This window comes from Convolutriloba macropyga, chromosome 5, assembly GCF_964194025.1.
Source record: "Convolutriloba macropyga chromosome 5, txConMacr16.3, whole genome shotgun sequence".
Lineage (NCBI taxonomy): Eukaryota > Metazoa > Xenacoelomorpha > Acoela > Convolutidae > Convolutriloba > Convolutriloba macropyga.
Genome location: NC_134472.1, coordinates 55,339,501 through 55,355,477, shown reverse-complemented (window position 1 = coordinate 55,355,477; position 15,977 = coordinate 55,339,501). Strand labels below are relative to the sequence as shown.

Here is a 15,977-nt window from a genome sequence, read left to right as displayed (position 1 = left end):
TGATGAATATTAGGTAGGCCTACTATCTGATGTAAAAATAAACAACGCTGGGTAAACTGCGTTGGTGCGGCTCCCTTTTGTATTTTATACCCAATCTTATTACATGGGCGAAAATTTCAATGTTGAATAACTCTGTAAGTAATGATTCAAAATTGACACTGTTATACAAGTAATCGAACGAGAAAGAAATGAACTGAATCGGTTAAACGATCTTCCACAAATAACACAACCAATTTCGGCTCAGATTTGAATATTCTGATTTAATTTAATGAACACTTTTTGTTTCTCAATTGGCCTCAATAACACCAATTTAAAACTAGGCTCGGCCTCGTTAAAACTAGTAAGAGCAACTGACAATGTGCTTTGCACAAAGTTTCTCTTACTTAGGAACTTTGTTCCTCAGAAAAGGAAGATCGAGAATATCAAAGTCAATTCTCTTTTCAACAAGTCAAAGTAAAGTTTAAACTGTACAATCACTAATATGATCTACAGAAACAAGGCACAGTAACAAGTAATTTACCGCTCAAGAAAGTGTGCTTCAATACGCACGGTATGTCAATTTAATATAACAAAATTACCAAGTTTCAACTGATTCTTGGTAGTTTTTCAAGCTCGTTTTATGCTGCTAGTCACGTGGATTTACATGCAAATTCAACTGTTGATTGGTTGTAGATAATAATGTCGACAGAATGTGAACAATTTTCCATAACGTCACTTTTTCAGTGTAAATTTGATGTCATGGGAAATTTGTTAACCATGTAGAAGTTTTGTCGAATTTTTTGTATCAATAACAGGTTGATTCGCAACCCAATCGCAAAGAATCTGATGCAATACTGTTAAGTCGTAGTATTGTTTCGCTGGTGGTTGAGGTAGTTCGAGTTTGAGTTATAGTTTGACTTCATGAATGACGATTGCGTACTAATAATAGTTGCTAAATATAAATGTTGAACAAAGTGAACAAATCCGTATGGCTTCAGTAGAATGTAGCATTAAATTTCGCTTGTCATGCTTTTCTAAATTGAGCTGCTTGAAATGACCTTGGAGCGCTATTCAATTTGATTTCTGAGTTAGTAAGCTCAGCCGCCACATCGCCGGCCCTGTTTTCCATCGCGAAAACATCTTTTCCAGGTAGTACTGGGGCGAGCTTTACTACTGGTCTCTTGTACACTCCGTCGTTTGTTCGAACTATCGCCGATCGAGTCACACCGTCAGACCCATCGATGGTCTCTGTAACTCGACTTAGATTGTAATATCCACGCCTATTGCTGTCTTCGATCAACCAAACGAGATCGCCTTTTTAAGGGTTTCATTTTCTGTAGATCGCCATTTTTGCCGATTATTCAGAGTTGGCAGATATTCTTTACGCGATCTGTCCCATATGAGATTTGCATATGCTTGAGTTTGTCGAAAGAGCTTTCGATGATCAACAAATTCTTCTGCGCATGGTAGATAGGGTAAGCAAACGTTCTTATTGCCAAGCAAGAAGTGATTGGGGGTCAATGCCTCTAAGTCATTAACATCTGAACTGACTGGAGTCAAAGGTCTTGAGTTCAACGTCTGCTCCACGATACACATCGTTGTTGAAAGAGCGTCCTCAGTGACTGATCTGCTCCCCAATACTGCATACATTGCTTTCTTTCAACTTCTCACCAACCGTTCCCATACTCCACCAAAGTGAGGTGCTGCGGGTGGGTTGAACTTCCATCTGATCCCTCGTTGCGTTAGATGTTCTTCGATCCCTTCTTTGTTCCATGCCGCGACGTAATCTGCAAACTCTCTTTCAGTTCCAACAAAGTTTGTCCCGTTGTCACTGATGATTGTACTTGGTTTGCCTCTTTGCGCAATAAATCTCATTATTGCATTGAGACAACTATCTGTGTCTAACTTAGGTACCACTTCTATATGCACCGCTCTCATAGTTAGACATGTAAAGAGACAACACTATCGCTTTTCGTTTCTTCGCCCAATCTTCACAATGATTTCCAAAGTAGTCAACTCCAACGTTCGTAAAGGCTGTTGAAGCATCTAACCGCTCTTCGGGTAGATCTGCCATTACTGGTGCTATCATTTGCGCTCTGCCCTTTCTGCAGGTAACGCACTTGTTCTTAATTGATCTTAAGGCGTTTCGTATGCCTAAGATCCACATCTTCTGCTGAACAATGTTTCTGACATGCTCAGTGCCTTCGTGTTGATTGTCATTGTGCTCCTTTCGCAAGAATAATTCAACTGCATGATGTTTCCAATGTAGCAAAATTGGATGCTTTGCATTGAAATCCAATTGACTTTTGCCTATTCTGCCTTTGGCTCGAATAAGTCCTTCTTCATCTAGGAATGGTGAGAACTGTAGGATTTTGCTGCCTTTTGGAATTTCCTTTTCAGCTTTGAGAGATTTCATCTCTTCACCAAACTGTTCCTGTTGTAGTAGCTTGAAGATTGTTGCTTTTGCTTTTCCTCTTTCTTCGATGCTGACTATGAGTGTTGCTGGTTTGTGTTTGCTATATGTTCACCGTACGTATGCCACTGCATTTACTAGTTTGTTGAAGTTACTGAATCGTTCCCACTGGATAACAGCTTTCTTCTCTTCAACCTGTATCATGAATACTGATGAGGGTATATTCTCTTCATCTGATGCAAAGATTAGGTTCACTTACTCTGGCCATTCACTTTCTGGTCGTTTTAACCAAGCCGGCCCAGTGAGCCTTCTCTTGAGTTCCTCAATGTTGATTGCTCTGGTGCCAATGTCCGCTGGGTTGTTGATACCGCTCACATGTTTCCACTGTGAAAAATCAGTTGTATCTAGTATCTCAGCTACTGGATTGGCCACAAACACTTGTTGTTTACGATGGGAACTCTGTATCCACTGCAATCCCGTAGTTGAGTCTGACCAAAAACTGCAACTATTTATCTTCATTTCATGTTCCTTGACTATCTGTTCTTTCAACCTCACTGCCATGACTGCCGCTTGCAACTCCAATCGTGGTATTGAAAGATGCCTCATCGGTGCCACTCTGCATTTTCCAATGACAAATGCTAAGCCAGCTGAGTATTCCTTTGTTTGTGAACGTAGATAGGCCACTGCACACATCGTGTCTTCGGATGCGTCAGCAAACACATGAAGTTCGGCTTTATCCCTCTCACTGTTGAAGTACCTTCTATCGATGCTTGTTTCAGCCACTATTGGAAGTTGTTCCTTACATCTCAGGAATTCTTCTTCTTCACTAGGCTCCACTTCGTTGTCCCAATGTTGTCCATTCTTAGTCAAGATGCTTTTCAGAATTCGTCTCATGTGAACACTGAACGGAGCAAACAATCCTATCGGGTCGAATACTGAAGATACCAGTGACAGAATCTTCCTCTGGGTTATAGGGGTTTCGAATTCCTTGTTGGCACCTCTACACACTTGAAGGCTATCATCAGTACGGTCCATTTTTGTCCTAGCACTGAGGATCCCTCCGTACTGGGTTCCACTTCGACTTGCTTCGTGTTGCTGATTGACTTCAAGTCCTCTGGGATTGCTTCGGTAACTGCATCGTCGTTGCTTATCCACTTCTTCAATTCAAATCCATGCTGTGAAAGAAGAGGTTGTAGTTGATTGAAGACTTCAATTGCTTCTTCGGGGGTTTCTACTGATTTGATGAAATCGTCCATGTAGAAGTTGTTTTGTATTGCCTTTGTTGCTATTGGATACTCTTCTTCGTTGTCCAGTCCCACTCGCTTGAGAGCATATATTGCAGAAGTTGGAGAGCTCTTAGCTTCAAATACATGACGCTAATATTCGTATATATGAACAGGTTCATTGGTTCTTGGACGCCATAAGAACCTCAAGCAACTTCTATCTTGTTAGGGAACTTGCACTTGTAGAAACATCGATTCGATGTCAGCTGTTAGGGCTATTGGTTCTGCACGGAATCTGAATATTGTTCCAATCCAGTCATGTAGCAGATCAGGTCCTGCTGGTAGCTTATCATTTAGGCATATGTCTTTGTACTTTGATGCGGCATTGCAAACACGTCTTACTTTGCCAGGCTTGTTCGGGTTTAGAACTGGATGGTGGGGCAAATACCATTCTTTCCCGAAGGTGCCTTTCACTTCGGACTCGTCCAATATCTTCACCAATCTTTTTTCTACATCTGTATCTATTGACTGTTGATACAAACTCTTTAAGTTTGGGTCCCCCTGGAATCTTCGCTCCAGTGAGTAAAGCTGACCCACGGCTGAGCTGTAGTTGTTCGGTAGGTGTGGCTCTGGTTCACTCCACAGCATTCCCACTTCGTACCGCTCGCCTGTGAACTTTGTCGTACTCTCTGGCATCTTCTGTGCCTGCAGTTCCTTCTTTGACTGACTGACGACGTTGATTTTGGAAGCATAGGTTTCTATGTCCCACCAAGTTTGAATATTCTCAGCCACTTTCATACTTCTGTGATTGCGAAATGACAAACATTTTGTCTTCTTATGCCCGTCATGGGACCACTGAGTACCCATCATAGCTCTGTTAGAACGGCGAAAGGTTCACTTCGTGTTCCTATCTTGTAGTCAAATGGGCGTTGTAGCTCACAAGCATCTTGATCAAGGATGATGCCAACTTCCATCAAGTTGAAGCTTTTGTTTGGTAAAACACTCACGTGGTTGAAGCTTTGCTTCAGCTTGTTGTAGTTGTAGTTTCTGTTTCCCAAGGAGATTGACGGGTGTGCAAACGCTTCGATAGAATGCACCTTTGAAAGTAGTCCCTTTATTTTGAGAGGAACCTTTTCTGTCTTCAGATCCTTTGTTCCGTGTATGCCAGCTATGTTGAGCGTCACATCGGTGCCTTGGGCTCGTATTTTCTCTTGCACACTTTGATCGATGAATGAAACCGTTGATCCACAATCGAGCAAAACATATGTGTTCAGCCTGTTGCCACCGCTTTGTATTGAGACAGGAACTATCTGAAGAAAGCTAGTAACTTCGTTACTCTGGTTGATTGTTGCTGCCCTTACGTTGACTGCGTGATTGCCCTCGGCCATTTGGTTTTCTGAGTGTAGCAATCGGTTGTGCTTCTTGATGCATCCATTGATGCCGCACGCATTGACTTTACAATCTTTGATTGCATGCCCTTTGCCTAGACATCCGTAACATAAGCGTTGCTTCCTCACTGCTGCGTACCGATCAATCACACTCATGTTCCTGAATAGTGGACAGTTCCATATTTTATGAGTTCCATCAGCTAGCGGACAGTGATCACTTTGCGTTTGCTTGGTTTCTTTCATGTTCGAACTTGCACTGAAGTTCGATGCTTTCGAGTACCGTTTGTCTCTATTTGTGCCTCTTCGGTCTTCTTCTCAGCGCTCTCCCTAGAAAGCTGAAAACCCTTCGCGGACGAATGCTATCCTAGATAGCCAATTTTTAAACATAATCAGATCAAGCCAATCTTCATCTTTATCATCAGCATAGAACCACCAATTCTCTTTGAGAACTTGAGGTAGTTTATCTACTGCCATATACAGTGTCGAGCTTGATTGCAGATCAACAATCTGTTTGTACTCTTTGAGCACATTCACAAAGTTCGAAACAATAACTGAATAACCGATCAGACCTGTTGAGTCGTGAGGTTTCACCTGACTTGCTTTGCGAAGACTCTTCAGCTGTGCATCAATGATCACATGAGGTCTTCCAAATTTCCTCTCCAGAATACTCCATGCAGCACAATAGAACTGTCCAGAATAGCCCATTCCAGAGATTGCTGACATTGCCTTGCTTGTCAGTAGAGCCTCCAGATGGCTCATCTTCTCTGAGTCTGGTATTGGTCGTTGATCCACTGTAGCAATGAACATTTTAGACCACTCCGGCCATTCGAGAGGGTTTCCGTCGAAGTTGTTCAACTTCAGCTTTGGTAGGTTATTGCTACCTGCATACCCACTGTTGTATCGTAGTAGATCAGCTCTGGGGGAAACGTCCCGGTCTTCAACACTTGAGGACCGGTCTCGTGAACTGCGATATTGTGAGAACTGACTATGCCTGTTCACTTCAGGGGTTACTTCGAAGCGAGCTCTTGATCGTTCTGGTGTTAGAAAGTTGTCGATCCTGCTGGCCCAGTCTGAGACATCTCTCTTCTTTGGGGTCCAGTTGAAGGGTGACGTGTCGCGAGCACCAGTTGATTGGGAACGATCATCATCGTTCTCTAATGCTGTTCTCTTCACTTTGCGCTCTAGTTCACGCTCTTCCTCCAGCAGTTGATGCTTGGTTTCCAGTTCCTTCATTTGCATTTATAGCTCTAGCTTCCGCCGCTCGAACCGTGCCTGTTCCAGTCGCATCTTGGTTTTGAATTCGATATCGAATTTCTTTATCCTTTCCTCGCGCCTTTGCTTTGCTGAAAATGTTTCCGAAACATTTTCCGTCTCTTGGCCACTTGCTGTTGCTCCATTTTGCACTGTTTGAGCATCTGGGTTGTCCGTTGGGTAGTTTTTGTTGCTCTCGCTGTCATTCACTGCTTGAGCTGTGTTGCTTTGCTCTGCATTCATTGCTGGTTGCGTGCCTTTGCTTATGTAGGCAAGCCAATGATAGTCCAAACTTGCTTTGCACTTCCTTGCTTCTGTCAGATGTTCTTCAACAAATCTTGTTGGGTAGGGTGCAAGCTTGTTTCGACACTACAGTTGCTTGGGTATTTATTCCTCTAGTAGGTGAACAGTCTGTTGGTAGAGGACCTTTAGTTTTTAGGGTCGATCTGAATCTTCAATTATTTTGTAGCCGATCCCTGTTTAGTGTTAACTTCTTCCACTAAGTCTCGGAGTCTCTTGTCGCACCTGTGAGCTGCCGATTTTAGCTCCTTTTTGCTGGTTGTGCTCGAATTGCCGGGTTGCTGTTTGCTTTGCTTTTTCAGTTTGAACGAGGTCAATTCTTCAACGTGTTTTGTGAATTGCACTCTTCTGTTCACCTCACTGGCCTGTTGCTGTTGATTTGTTTGATTCTCTTTTGGGGTTGCCTTCGGCAATCTCTTCATCAGGTTGGACAGCAGTTTGACTTCTACTGTCCGGGTTGGCGGACCAAATGTAACGGCTGCTCTTCTATCAAAGTCAAAGAAAACATAACACCGCCCAGTTCGTTTCAGCGGTTTCAAATCTGTCCGGATATTGTATTTTTGCAGTTAACTTTTGTGAACTGTATTATCCGCTATACTCTAGAATGCCGTTGCATTACTTAACACTCAATAATTTCAAATAACTACTTTTTCAGCTTTGCTGAATAACAAATAACTTCTCTTCAATTAAGTGAAAATCCAAAATTTCAAATAAACAATTAGTCTTAAATTAGAAGTTTTTTAATGGTATCTCCTTAACCACAAATGCTAGTGTGCTTCAATACGCACGGTATGTCAATTTAATATAACAAAATTACCAAGTTTCAACTGATTCTTGGTAGTTTTTCAAGCTCTTTTTATGCTGCTAGTCACGTGGATTCACATGTCAAATTCAACTGTTGATTGGTTGTAGATAATAATGTCGACAGAATGTGAACACTTTTCCATGACGTCACTTTTTCAGTGTAAATTTGATGTCATGGGAAATTTGTTAACCATGTAGAAGTTTTGTTGAATTTTCTGTATCAATAACAGGTTGATTCGCAATCCAATCGCAAAGAATCTGATGCAATACTATTAAGTCGTAGTATTGTTTCGCTGGTGGTTGAGGTAGTTCGAGTTTGAATTATAGTTTGACTTCATGAATGACGATTGCGTACTAATAATAGTTGCTAAATAAAAATGTTGAACAAAGTGAACAAATCCGTATGGCTTCAGTAGAATGTAGCATTAAATTTCGCTTGTCATGCTTTTCTAAATTGAATTGCTTGAAATGACCTTGGAGCGCTATTCAGTTTGATTTCTGAGTTAGTAAGCTCAGCCGCCACAATTAGTCTTCCATTTTCAGCTGTATAATATGTAAACTATTTCAACTCTAACATTTCAATCGCCAATTTTTTTTCTAGATAACCCGCGATTTACATTTTTATGCAAATTTAATTAACCTAAATACATGACAGATTTCTTCACAACAACTTGATAAATGATTTCTAGATTTCTAACTGCGCTAGCAAAGCAGTTCCTGTCTCTCAGTTGCTATTATATTGAGCTTTTATACAGAAATCTGATTGAGAAATATTCTGAGAAACAATATTGTATGGTATTTTCGTAAGCTAAAAAATTGAGATTTTTTGGTTTTTCACTTTTGTCTTGTTGATTTTTTCTTGTATTTGGAATCTGTTCTTATCTGACGTTCAGCTTCTCAGTGTTTTGGTGGAACTCACAAAAGTTGGTGTTAGGGATTCTGAAAATCAAATTGTTCTCTTCAGATCACAGCACTTAATAAAATGTTCATTTGCTTTTTTTTGATCTGCTTTTTTTGGAAAATCTTATGTAACAAATTGGAAAAAATAAAAAAAGGAGATGTGCACGTCCTTTAGGAAAACTAAAAATTGCTGATGTGTGAACAACATGAAGAAAACTCAGGAGCAAGGTGCAAAATAGGTAACATATGTATGAAAGATTGAAGCAGTAAGATTGAAGAAGCTTTGATTCAAGCGATTGAAAACTGCATTTTCATTTCTTATATATATGTAAGATTTGTTGACGTTTCATATTCTTTGCATTTTTTTATTTGTTGATTTTCTGTTTTTAGCTCTTGATTAGAGCCTTGAAATGCCGCAAATTTCAATTTTTTAATTATTAACTAAATGTTTTTTGAGGTTATATGAATATATATATATATATATATATATATATATATATATATATATATATATATATACATATATGTAGATGTATATATATATATATATATATATACATATATATATATATATATATATATATACATATATGGCAGTGAGCTTTGTAGCTTTTTATATGTTTGGCATTGGCTGTTTTTGATTTTTTTAAAAAAATATATCCTTGTTTATGCAGAATTTCCATGCAGCTATTTTTGCACCATAAATTTACTATTATCGACAATAATTTTGGTTTTGAATTTCTTTTTGTGATTTGTAGTGATATCTTTTGTCACTTTGGCTATGGAGGTCATGTTTGATTTTCAGTTTATTTTATTTCATACTCATTTTCTCCTCACCGTTAGTTTTTTTATGATTTATCTCACTATCTTATCAAAAGAAAATTATCATTCTTCTGACAATTTAATTTGAGGGAACAACCAAATATCTAATGCTCTTTACTTCAAAAATTGGAAACATTGATCATCTTTTTAAATCAACGCTAGATTAAGTTAATATATTATGGATTACTTCCATTTGTGAGATTTTCTGACAAAATATTCTAGCTTATGTCAATAGAATTACTGTAAAGTTTTTTGTCTTACTGAAAAACGACTAAGCTAGAATTGAAGATATGAGCCTCCATGGGAAAATGTAGTGCGGCGATAAAGTTGCTGCAATACAGCAAAAAATATGTTGCACTATTGAATTAGAACAGAAATAATGAAAGCCGTGGTACTCAGTCGTGGTTATTATAGTGCCCTTTTAATAAGTGCCATCAAACAACTACCATATAAAATTTTTCTTTTCACGACAGAAGCAAAAAATTCCAACTTGCGTTTGTCTTGAATAAAGAATAAGGAAAGTTTTGAAAACACAATTTTCATTTGTTCGCAGTGTACCCTACCTGGAAATATGCACTGAAAAATCTCATAAATCACTTTGAGAAAAGCTTTAAATTTTCAAACCAATGAAACCAAAGCTTTGCCGTATTCGATAACCTGTGATAAGTTGGGATTTTTTTCGAATTGTGATGCAACGATACCTATACTCCGATTGCATGTGATATAGCAAAACAACATGGGAGGCCTAAAAATTGTAGGTCAAAATGGCTGTCTGAAATTACTTTTGAAGATCAAGCTGATCAATTTTGCACAAGTTGATGTCAGTTTAAAGTTATCACTAACAACGTGAAGAGAAACAATTTCAAATAAAAAAATCCGCGCTGAAAATAGAAAGTTTTACAGGTTACAGTTACTCAATTCTCTTACGAAAATAGAAAGTTTACAGGTTACAGTTGCTCAATTCTCTTACGTGGTGAGCCAGTCCTGGTATGACGTCATGCAAAATACAGTTAGCTGACTTGGTCGGCTCTGAAAACTCGAAGTCCTGGCTGAAATACAACTCGTTCTCGTATGTAATATCTAAAAACACGAGGTCTACAAACCCGTTAAAAGTCATTTTTACAACTCTCTTGAAATCTTCTTGTTCTAAATATTGCACTGAAGTTACTTCAAGTCCGACCACTGTTGTCACGTTTAAAACTGGACCAGAAAGGTTCCCAACTTCCGACCAAACAGATAACACCTTTCTGCTATAGTCGGGGTACAAAACTATATCTGCAATTTCGCTGTTACCATTCAACTCGATATAATCTTTGTACAGCACTTCAACCCCAGTATTTGATACTTCGTAGAAAATTCTTTCAGCCGAGTTCTCTATTCGTACTGATACTTTGACCCAGCCATTTTCTTTTACTGTTTGTTCGATTAGTTCAATTTGTGCTGGAGTAGTCCGAATTTCTGCATTAGCCTGACCCCAATAACCCCCAAGGTACGCTTTGACTAAAACTTTGTACACAGTATTTGGAGATAGATTGTCGAAACAAATTTCAAGATCAAAAACTTCCGGACAGTTTTTCTTTACGAGTTTATTTCGCCCCTGTAATTTGAAAACTACGTAATCGCAAGATCCAGCCATGTGGATTTTGAAGCTGACAGTTGCGTCAGTTTGGGTCGTGTCGTACAGCTGCAGGGTGTCTCCGTAACCACTGAAAACATCCAAGGTCACTGGGTCACCGATATTGACAGGTTCATTTGAGTTCAAAATGGGATTATCGTTGTAGGATTTGGGAGCAATAGATGAAGAATCGTTTTGTTCCATTGGCAAAACGGGACCTCTGCGGAATCTTCTGACTCCCTCCGTCGACAGAGCGTTTAAGTTCCCAGCTTGTTCAATGATTTGAAAAGGAAACAAAGTTACTAATGAGATTGATCCTGGCTCAAGTAATACACTGTAGGAAAAATACAAGTCATCATTGGATGCAAGATATTCCCCTTCTGTCAATCCAGGATCGATTGTTATTTTGCTGTAGACTTTTGGCTGCGCTGTAAAAATCCACTCGATTGAAGCTTGGAAGTTGAAGACGGTGTGATTTTGCCACGAGAATTTGGGTTCGTTCGCGTTACCTGGAACAACTCAGTTTATTTGTTCGTTTATCTGTTTATTTTTTTCTACGCGCTGCTTGAAAATAATTCAGCGAGATTATGCTTTATCACTATTTCAGCCTATTAGACTTAGACTCACGATATTGGTCGATACCAAGATCAAAATAGGAGAGTTAAGTACCGATACTCTCAGTTTGATAATACTCAACCGAAAGGGGAGAACTCGAATTTAGTGTCCAGTCCATGAACTGAACTGACGAATTTGGTTGGAATATCGTTGGAATATGGTAAAGTTAATCTAGGCACGATTAATTCACGGTGAGCGACTATTAAAAATTTTTAGAATCGGTATATTACAGAATTTGAAGCCTTTGCACACATGGACGCATGAAAACCTTTGAACGCAAAATTCCCGGTGAACGAACGAAAGTCTGGTGAAGGCACAAACATTTATACATGAACACTCAAAATCTGGACAAGCTGACAGTGCACGGAAAACATTGACCGTTTGAAAAGTTTTTAAAATTGTTGTTTTCTGTCTAGGATAATTTGGAAACAGGCATATTCAATCTCGGATGGTCAGGACATGCAGAACTTCCAGCCTAGGACTTTAGCCTAGCTTGTGTAATCCGTTCCTTCTTTATTCGTATGTATCCAACTACAAGTTGTTCTCGAAATTAGATGCAAAATACGATATGATATGGATATGAAAAGATTTCAAAGGGTTGCCACCGAAAAGACTTCATATTGGTGCCACTCCATATTGGGTTAATTGCATTATGCATTATTTCAACCTCAAAAGCCCGCGTATTGTAGGAATAGCTGCAAAATAAACTGCGTATCTTTTGTCAAATAATGTAACGGGTTTATAGAGAGCAAACTGAGAAAAGGGAAAGTTTGTGAGGACGGACAAATTAAAAAATTTCTCTATGAATTTCAAACAAATTTTCTCCAAAAAAACGATAAATTGAAATTTCTCAACTATTATGTGGAGAAACATTTTAAATGCATCTTCTGCTTAATCAGTCACCCTCCCAGCAGAAACTTATTTTTAAAAAATTTAAAAATGCAAAGAGAAAAAAACCTGAGAAAAATCTGTATAATTTGTAATTTTGTAAATTTGTTTAGTTTTTCAGTGGAAAGTGCCTTGTCTAGTTTCCAAGTGCCAATTCAATTTTTATCAATTTTTTTCAACAAAACAACTCAAAATAATATCAATCAAATTGAGAGAAAACCAGAAGAGCTAAAACAACGAATTTAAACCGCAAAACTCCCCAAATGTCATCAAAAGTTGAAAAAGAACACAAACATTGCTGAAACAAGACTAAAGGTTAAAAGATTATCCGAAAATTGCCATTTTAATTTAAAAAGAGAAGAACCCCTTTTGAGGGAAAAAAGAACCACTTTTGACGGAAAAAAAACACTTTTTAGGGAATCATAAAAAACTGAAAAAGTAGCGCATGATGAGAAACTTTCATTCGCTTAGTTAAATTTTTACACAACCATTCAAAAAAAAACAAAACTTTTTCACAATATTGAATAAAGCTCGAACTGTTAGGATTTCAGATGTAAAAAACGCAAAATATTATGATTTGAATGCTAGAACTTTTTCCTATCAGCCAGTTGAATGAATTGATTGCCACTGTACTCAAGTGCAAGTGCATAGGAACACGTTGATTAAAGTTGACAGATAAGCAAAATCTTGCAACAAATTTATAAGGCAAGTAGAAGCTTCATTACTCTCTGAAAGTAAAAAAAATCTCAAAAAATGTCAAAACCTAAAAAAAGACAATATATTTGACTACAAACTTTAGTGTTTAAGTCGAAATTAAGAACATACATACCTCAAAAAGAGACATTCTAGCTGCCATAATCTTTTAATGAACTGTCAACTTCAAATTTTATCCCCAGTTAAACGAAAATCTCATTAAACAGCAAAAAACTTGAAATCAGCATAAATTTAGTAAAAAAAAATTCAATAAAAGATCTTTTCACCTTGAATTTAGGCCATAAAGGCAAAAGACTTGAAACAATGAACGCTACCAAAAATACAAAAGGCAGCCCGGTGTTCTTAAGAAAAGATTTTTGCTTAATATGCGTTATCAGTTTATTCCGTTTTGATTATTCAAAGTAATGAAAAATATATTAAAAAATCTTGTAAATAGGACACGGCACCCCCCGTCCTGATTTACAACTCAAACAATGAGAACAAATATGTGGTTAGCAATTTTTTGGTTAGCAACATCAAAACAAATTTTCTTGATGGTTATCAAGGGATTAAACCGTTCAAACAGCAAAAGGAACAAGACATGGGGAAATAATGAAAAACGAAAAATTTTCGTTCCTCTTGCTCTTGATTTTCAGCAGTTTCTAGATAATAAAATACAATGACAACAATCAAACAATAGTGCAAAATTTACCTACTCAAAAAGCATGCTCGAAATTTAAAGAAAACCTCAGAAGACAAACTGCCAGGGCAAGGGACAAGAAAAATGAGAAAAAATAATTTTGATTTGTCTTTGAAACACTTGCATCAGATTAAAAAATACACTAAATTACAATCACTTGCTTTCACATCTAACTTTTTGTAAATAGAAAACACACGAATTCATCCTGAAATTTCTTTGTTAATTTTAATAGAAAAGACAAAAAGAACAACGAACCCGAGCAAACTTTAAAATTGATTCATAATTTGGGAAAATAAGTTAATTCAAAATATTTTAAACTAACGTTAAATACCTTCAGTAACGTTTGTACATGAAAAGTTAACATAAAGCAGAAAAGACTTGACTTCATTGCGTGACAAGAAAATAGAAAAAAAAGTTAACAAACAAGTGCAAAACAAAACAATAATAATAATTATAATAATAATAAAGTATTATAGCAAAGTGTTAGAGGAAAAATTCGACTAAAAGAACTGCAAATTGAGAATAATTTGAATCCAAATTGAGAGCCTCAGACTGTTTGCAAAAAGTCTCCCACTAACAAAGGGAAACTCGAAAAACGAAAAATTTTGAAAACAAATATGGTCAAGATCACAAATGAAATTGCCTATCAACTCAGACAACAGCAAAATTGTATTTGGTTTCAATTGAAAACCGATGAGACACTTCGTTTTTAGGTTTAAGTTACATGAAAAACAACAGATAATAGCGAAACTCAAAAATACCTTAAAATTTTGTGAAAACGTTTTGGTGTTGAAGTTATGAATACCGTTAGCTATTAATTAAAAAACCGAGATTAAATTACTAAAACTTTACTTGAGGTATAATAAGGCCTCTAATTTTGACAAATAGGAGGTCAAATCAAAAATAATTAGGAGCAAAACTCGAAAAATCAAAATAATTTATTTCAAAAGATTTGAAATCAGAGTAAATGAAATCATTAGCTATCTAATGAAATTGTAATGAGTAACTTATGTCTAACTGAAAACCAGATGAGACTTGTTTGTATTGAGTGCGAGCAAAAAGAATATGAGAAAGTTTAATAAAAATGGGCAATTCTCGAAAAAAAATATTTCAAGTAGTGTTCAATTCATGAAAATCAAAAGTAACGAACAGAATTTAGTAGCTAAATTCATTTATTCTTCATTAGAACGCCAAAAAAGATTCTTCATTATTAACATTGAGTAACAAAGAGTGCAAAAGTTATGGGCGAAATTTCCTATTATTTGATTGAAAACAATTTGAGCTAAAAGTCCAGGATCTATGAACTGAATCCATTAATTACGTTCATTTATTTCACGTTAGAAAATCAATGAGATCCAGTGTGTCTGCTACTCGATAACATTAAAAACCCTAACAAATAGGCGCAAAGAAGAAAAATCAACTAATATGATAACAACTAGCGGAAAAATTCACAGTTAATTTGCATCGGCGTCTGAAGTTCTTGTTTTTTTTTTATAGAAATATATTTTTTCACTCTATAATTCAATCTCATTTCGCTCATTTCAATATTCCAGAGTGACTGAAGTTACTACCCCGAATTGACTCCTATTTTACATATAAAAATCAGGTTTTAAAAACGATCTTAAGAGAAACTCTTTGGTGGTAAAAAAGACTGAGCGCCCAAAAAAATCCAAAAAATCGTCACATTATAACTACGTTCGTACATCTAAGCATCTATTTCATTATTCTTCAACTCGCCAAACGCCATCCACTGAAATCCAGTTAAGAGGATCATGTCAAAATGTATCCTCATTAATATATTTTAGGTAACAAGGAATTTTATATGAGTTTCAATCTCATAGTTAGAAAGTGTTTTTTTTCAACATTACCTAATCAATCTTGCAAATTTTACTTAAGCTAACAAATAAGAACAGTTTTTTTGTTTCGTTTTGAGTTTCCAACTAGCTAATTTGAACAACAAACAGGAGAACGTTGCCAATTTGAACAATAAACAGGAGAACAACAAACAGGAGGACCGGGGTTTCACCCTTAATGCACCCCTAATTATAAGGGATTAGGGTGTAATGCGTATTCCACTTCTATTTATCTGCAAAAGAGTGTAAGAGTGTATTTTAAAAAATACGCTGTATTTACACTGTTTTCTCCACTCTATTTACACTTTTTGCAAAGGATATAATTTAGGGTGAACTGATAAAAAAAACTACACTCTTTCACAATTACCATTATAGCCAAATTGAAACGTGTAATGCTAGTATCAGTTGGCGCAATGGTTAATGCAAAATGTAAAATTAACATGTTTGACAGAGAAGAATCCTTGGAAGATGGGGAGAGCAATCCTCACTAGCTCCTTCCACTTTTATTTGTTCAAATATACTTTGATATTTAC

The 15,977-nt window shown here is 37.0% G+C and overlaps 1 protein-coding gene across 1 annotated transcript in view; it reads right to left on the bottom strand.

Annotated features, from left to right (window-relative positions):
- LOC142340421 (uncharacterized) overlaps positions 1–15,977 on the bottom strand; it is a 148,468-nt gene that overhangs the window by 74,329 nt on the left and 58,162 nt on the right. The window contains exon 9 of the mRNA XM_075390997.1: positions 10,051–11,204. Coding sequence (XP_075247112.1) covers positions 10,051–11,204 — 1,154 coding nt within the window. The remainder of the gene's footprint in view (positions 1–10,050; positions 11,205–15,977) is intronic.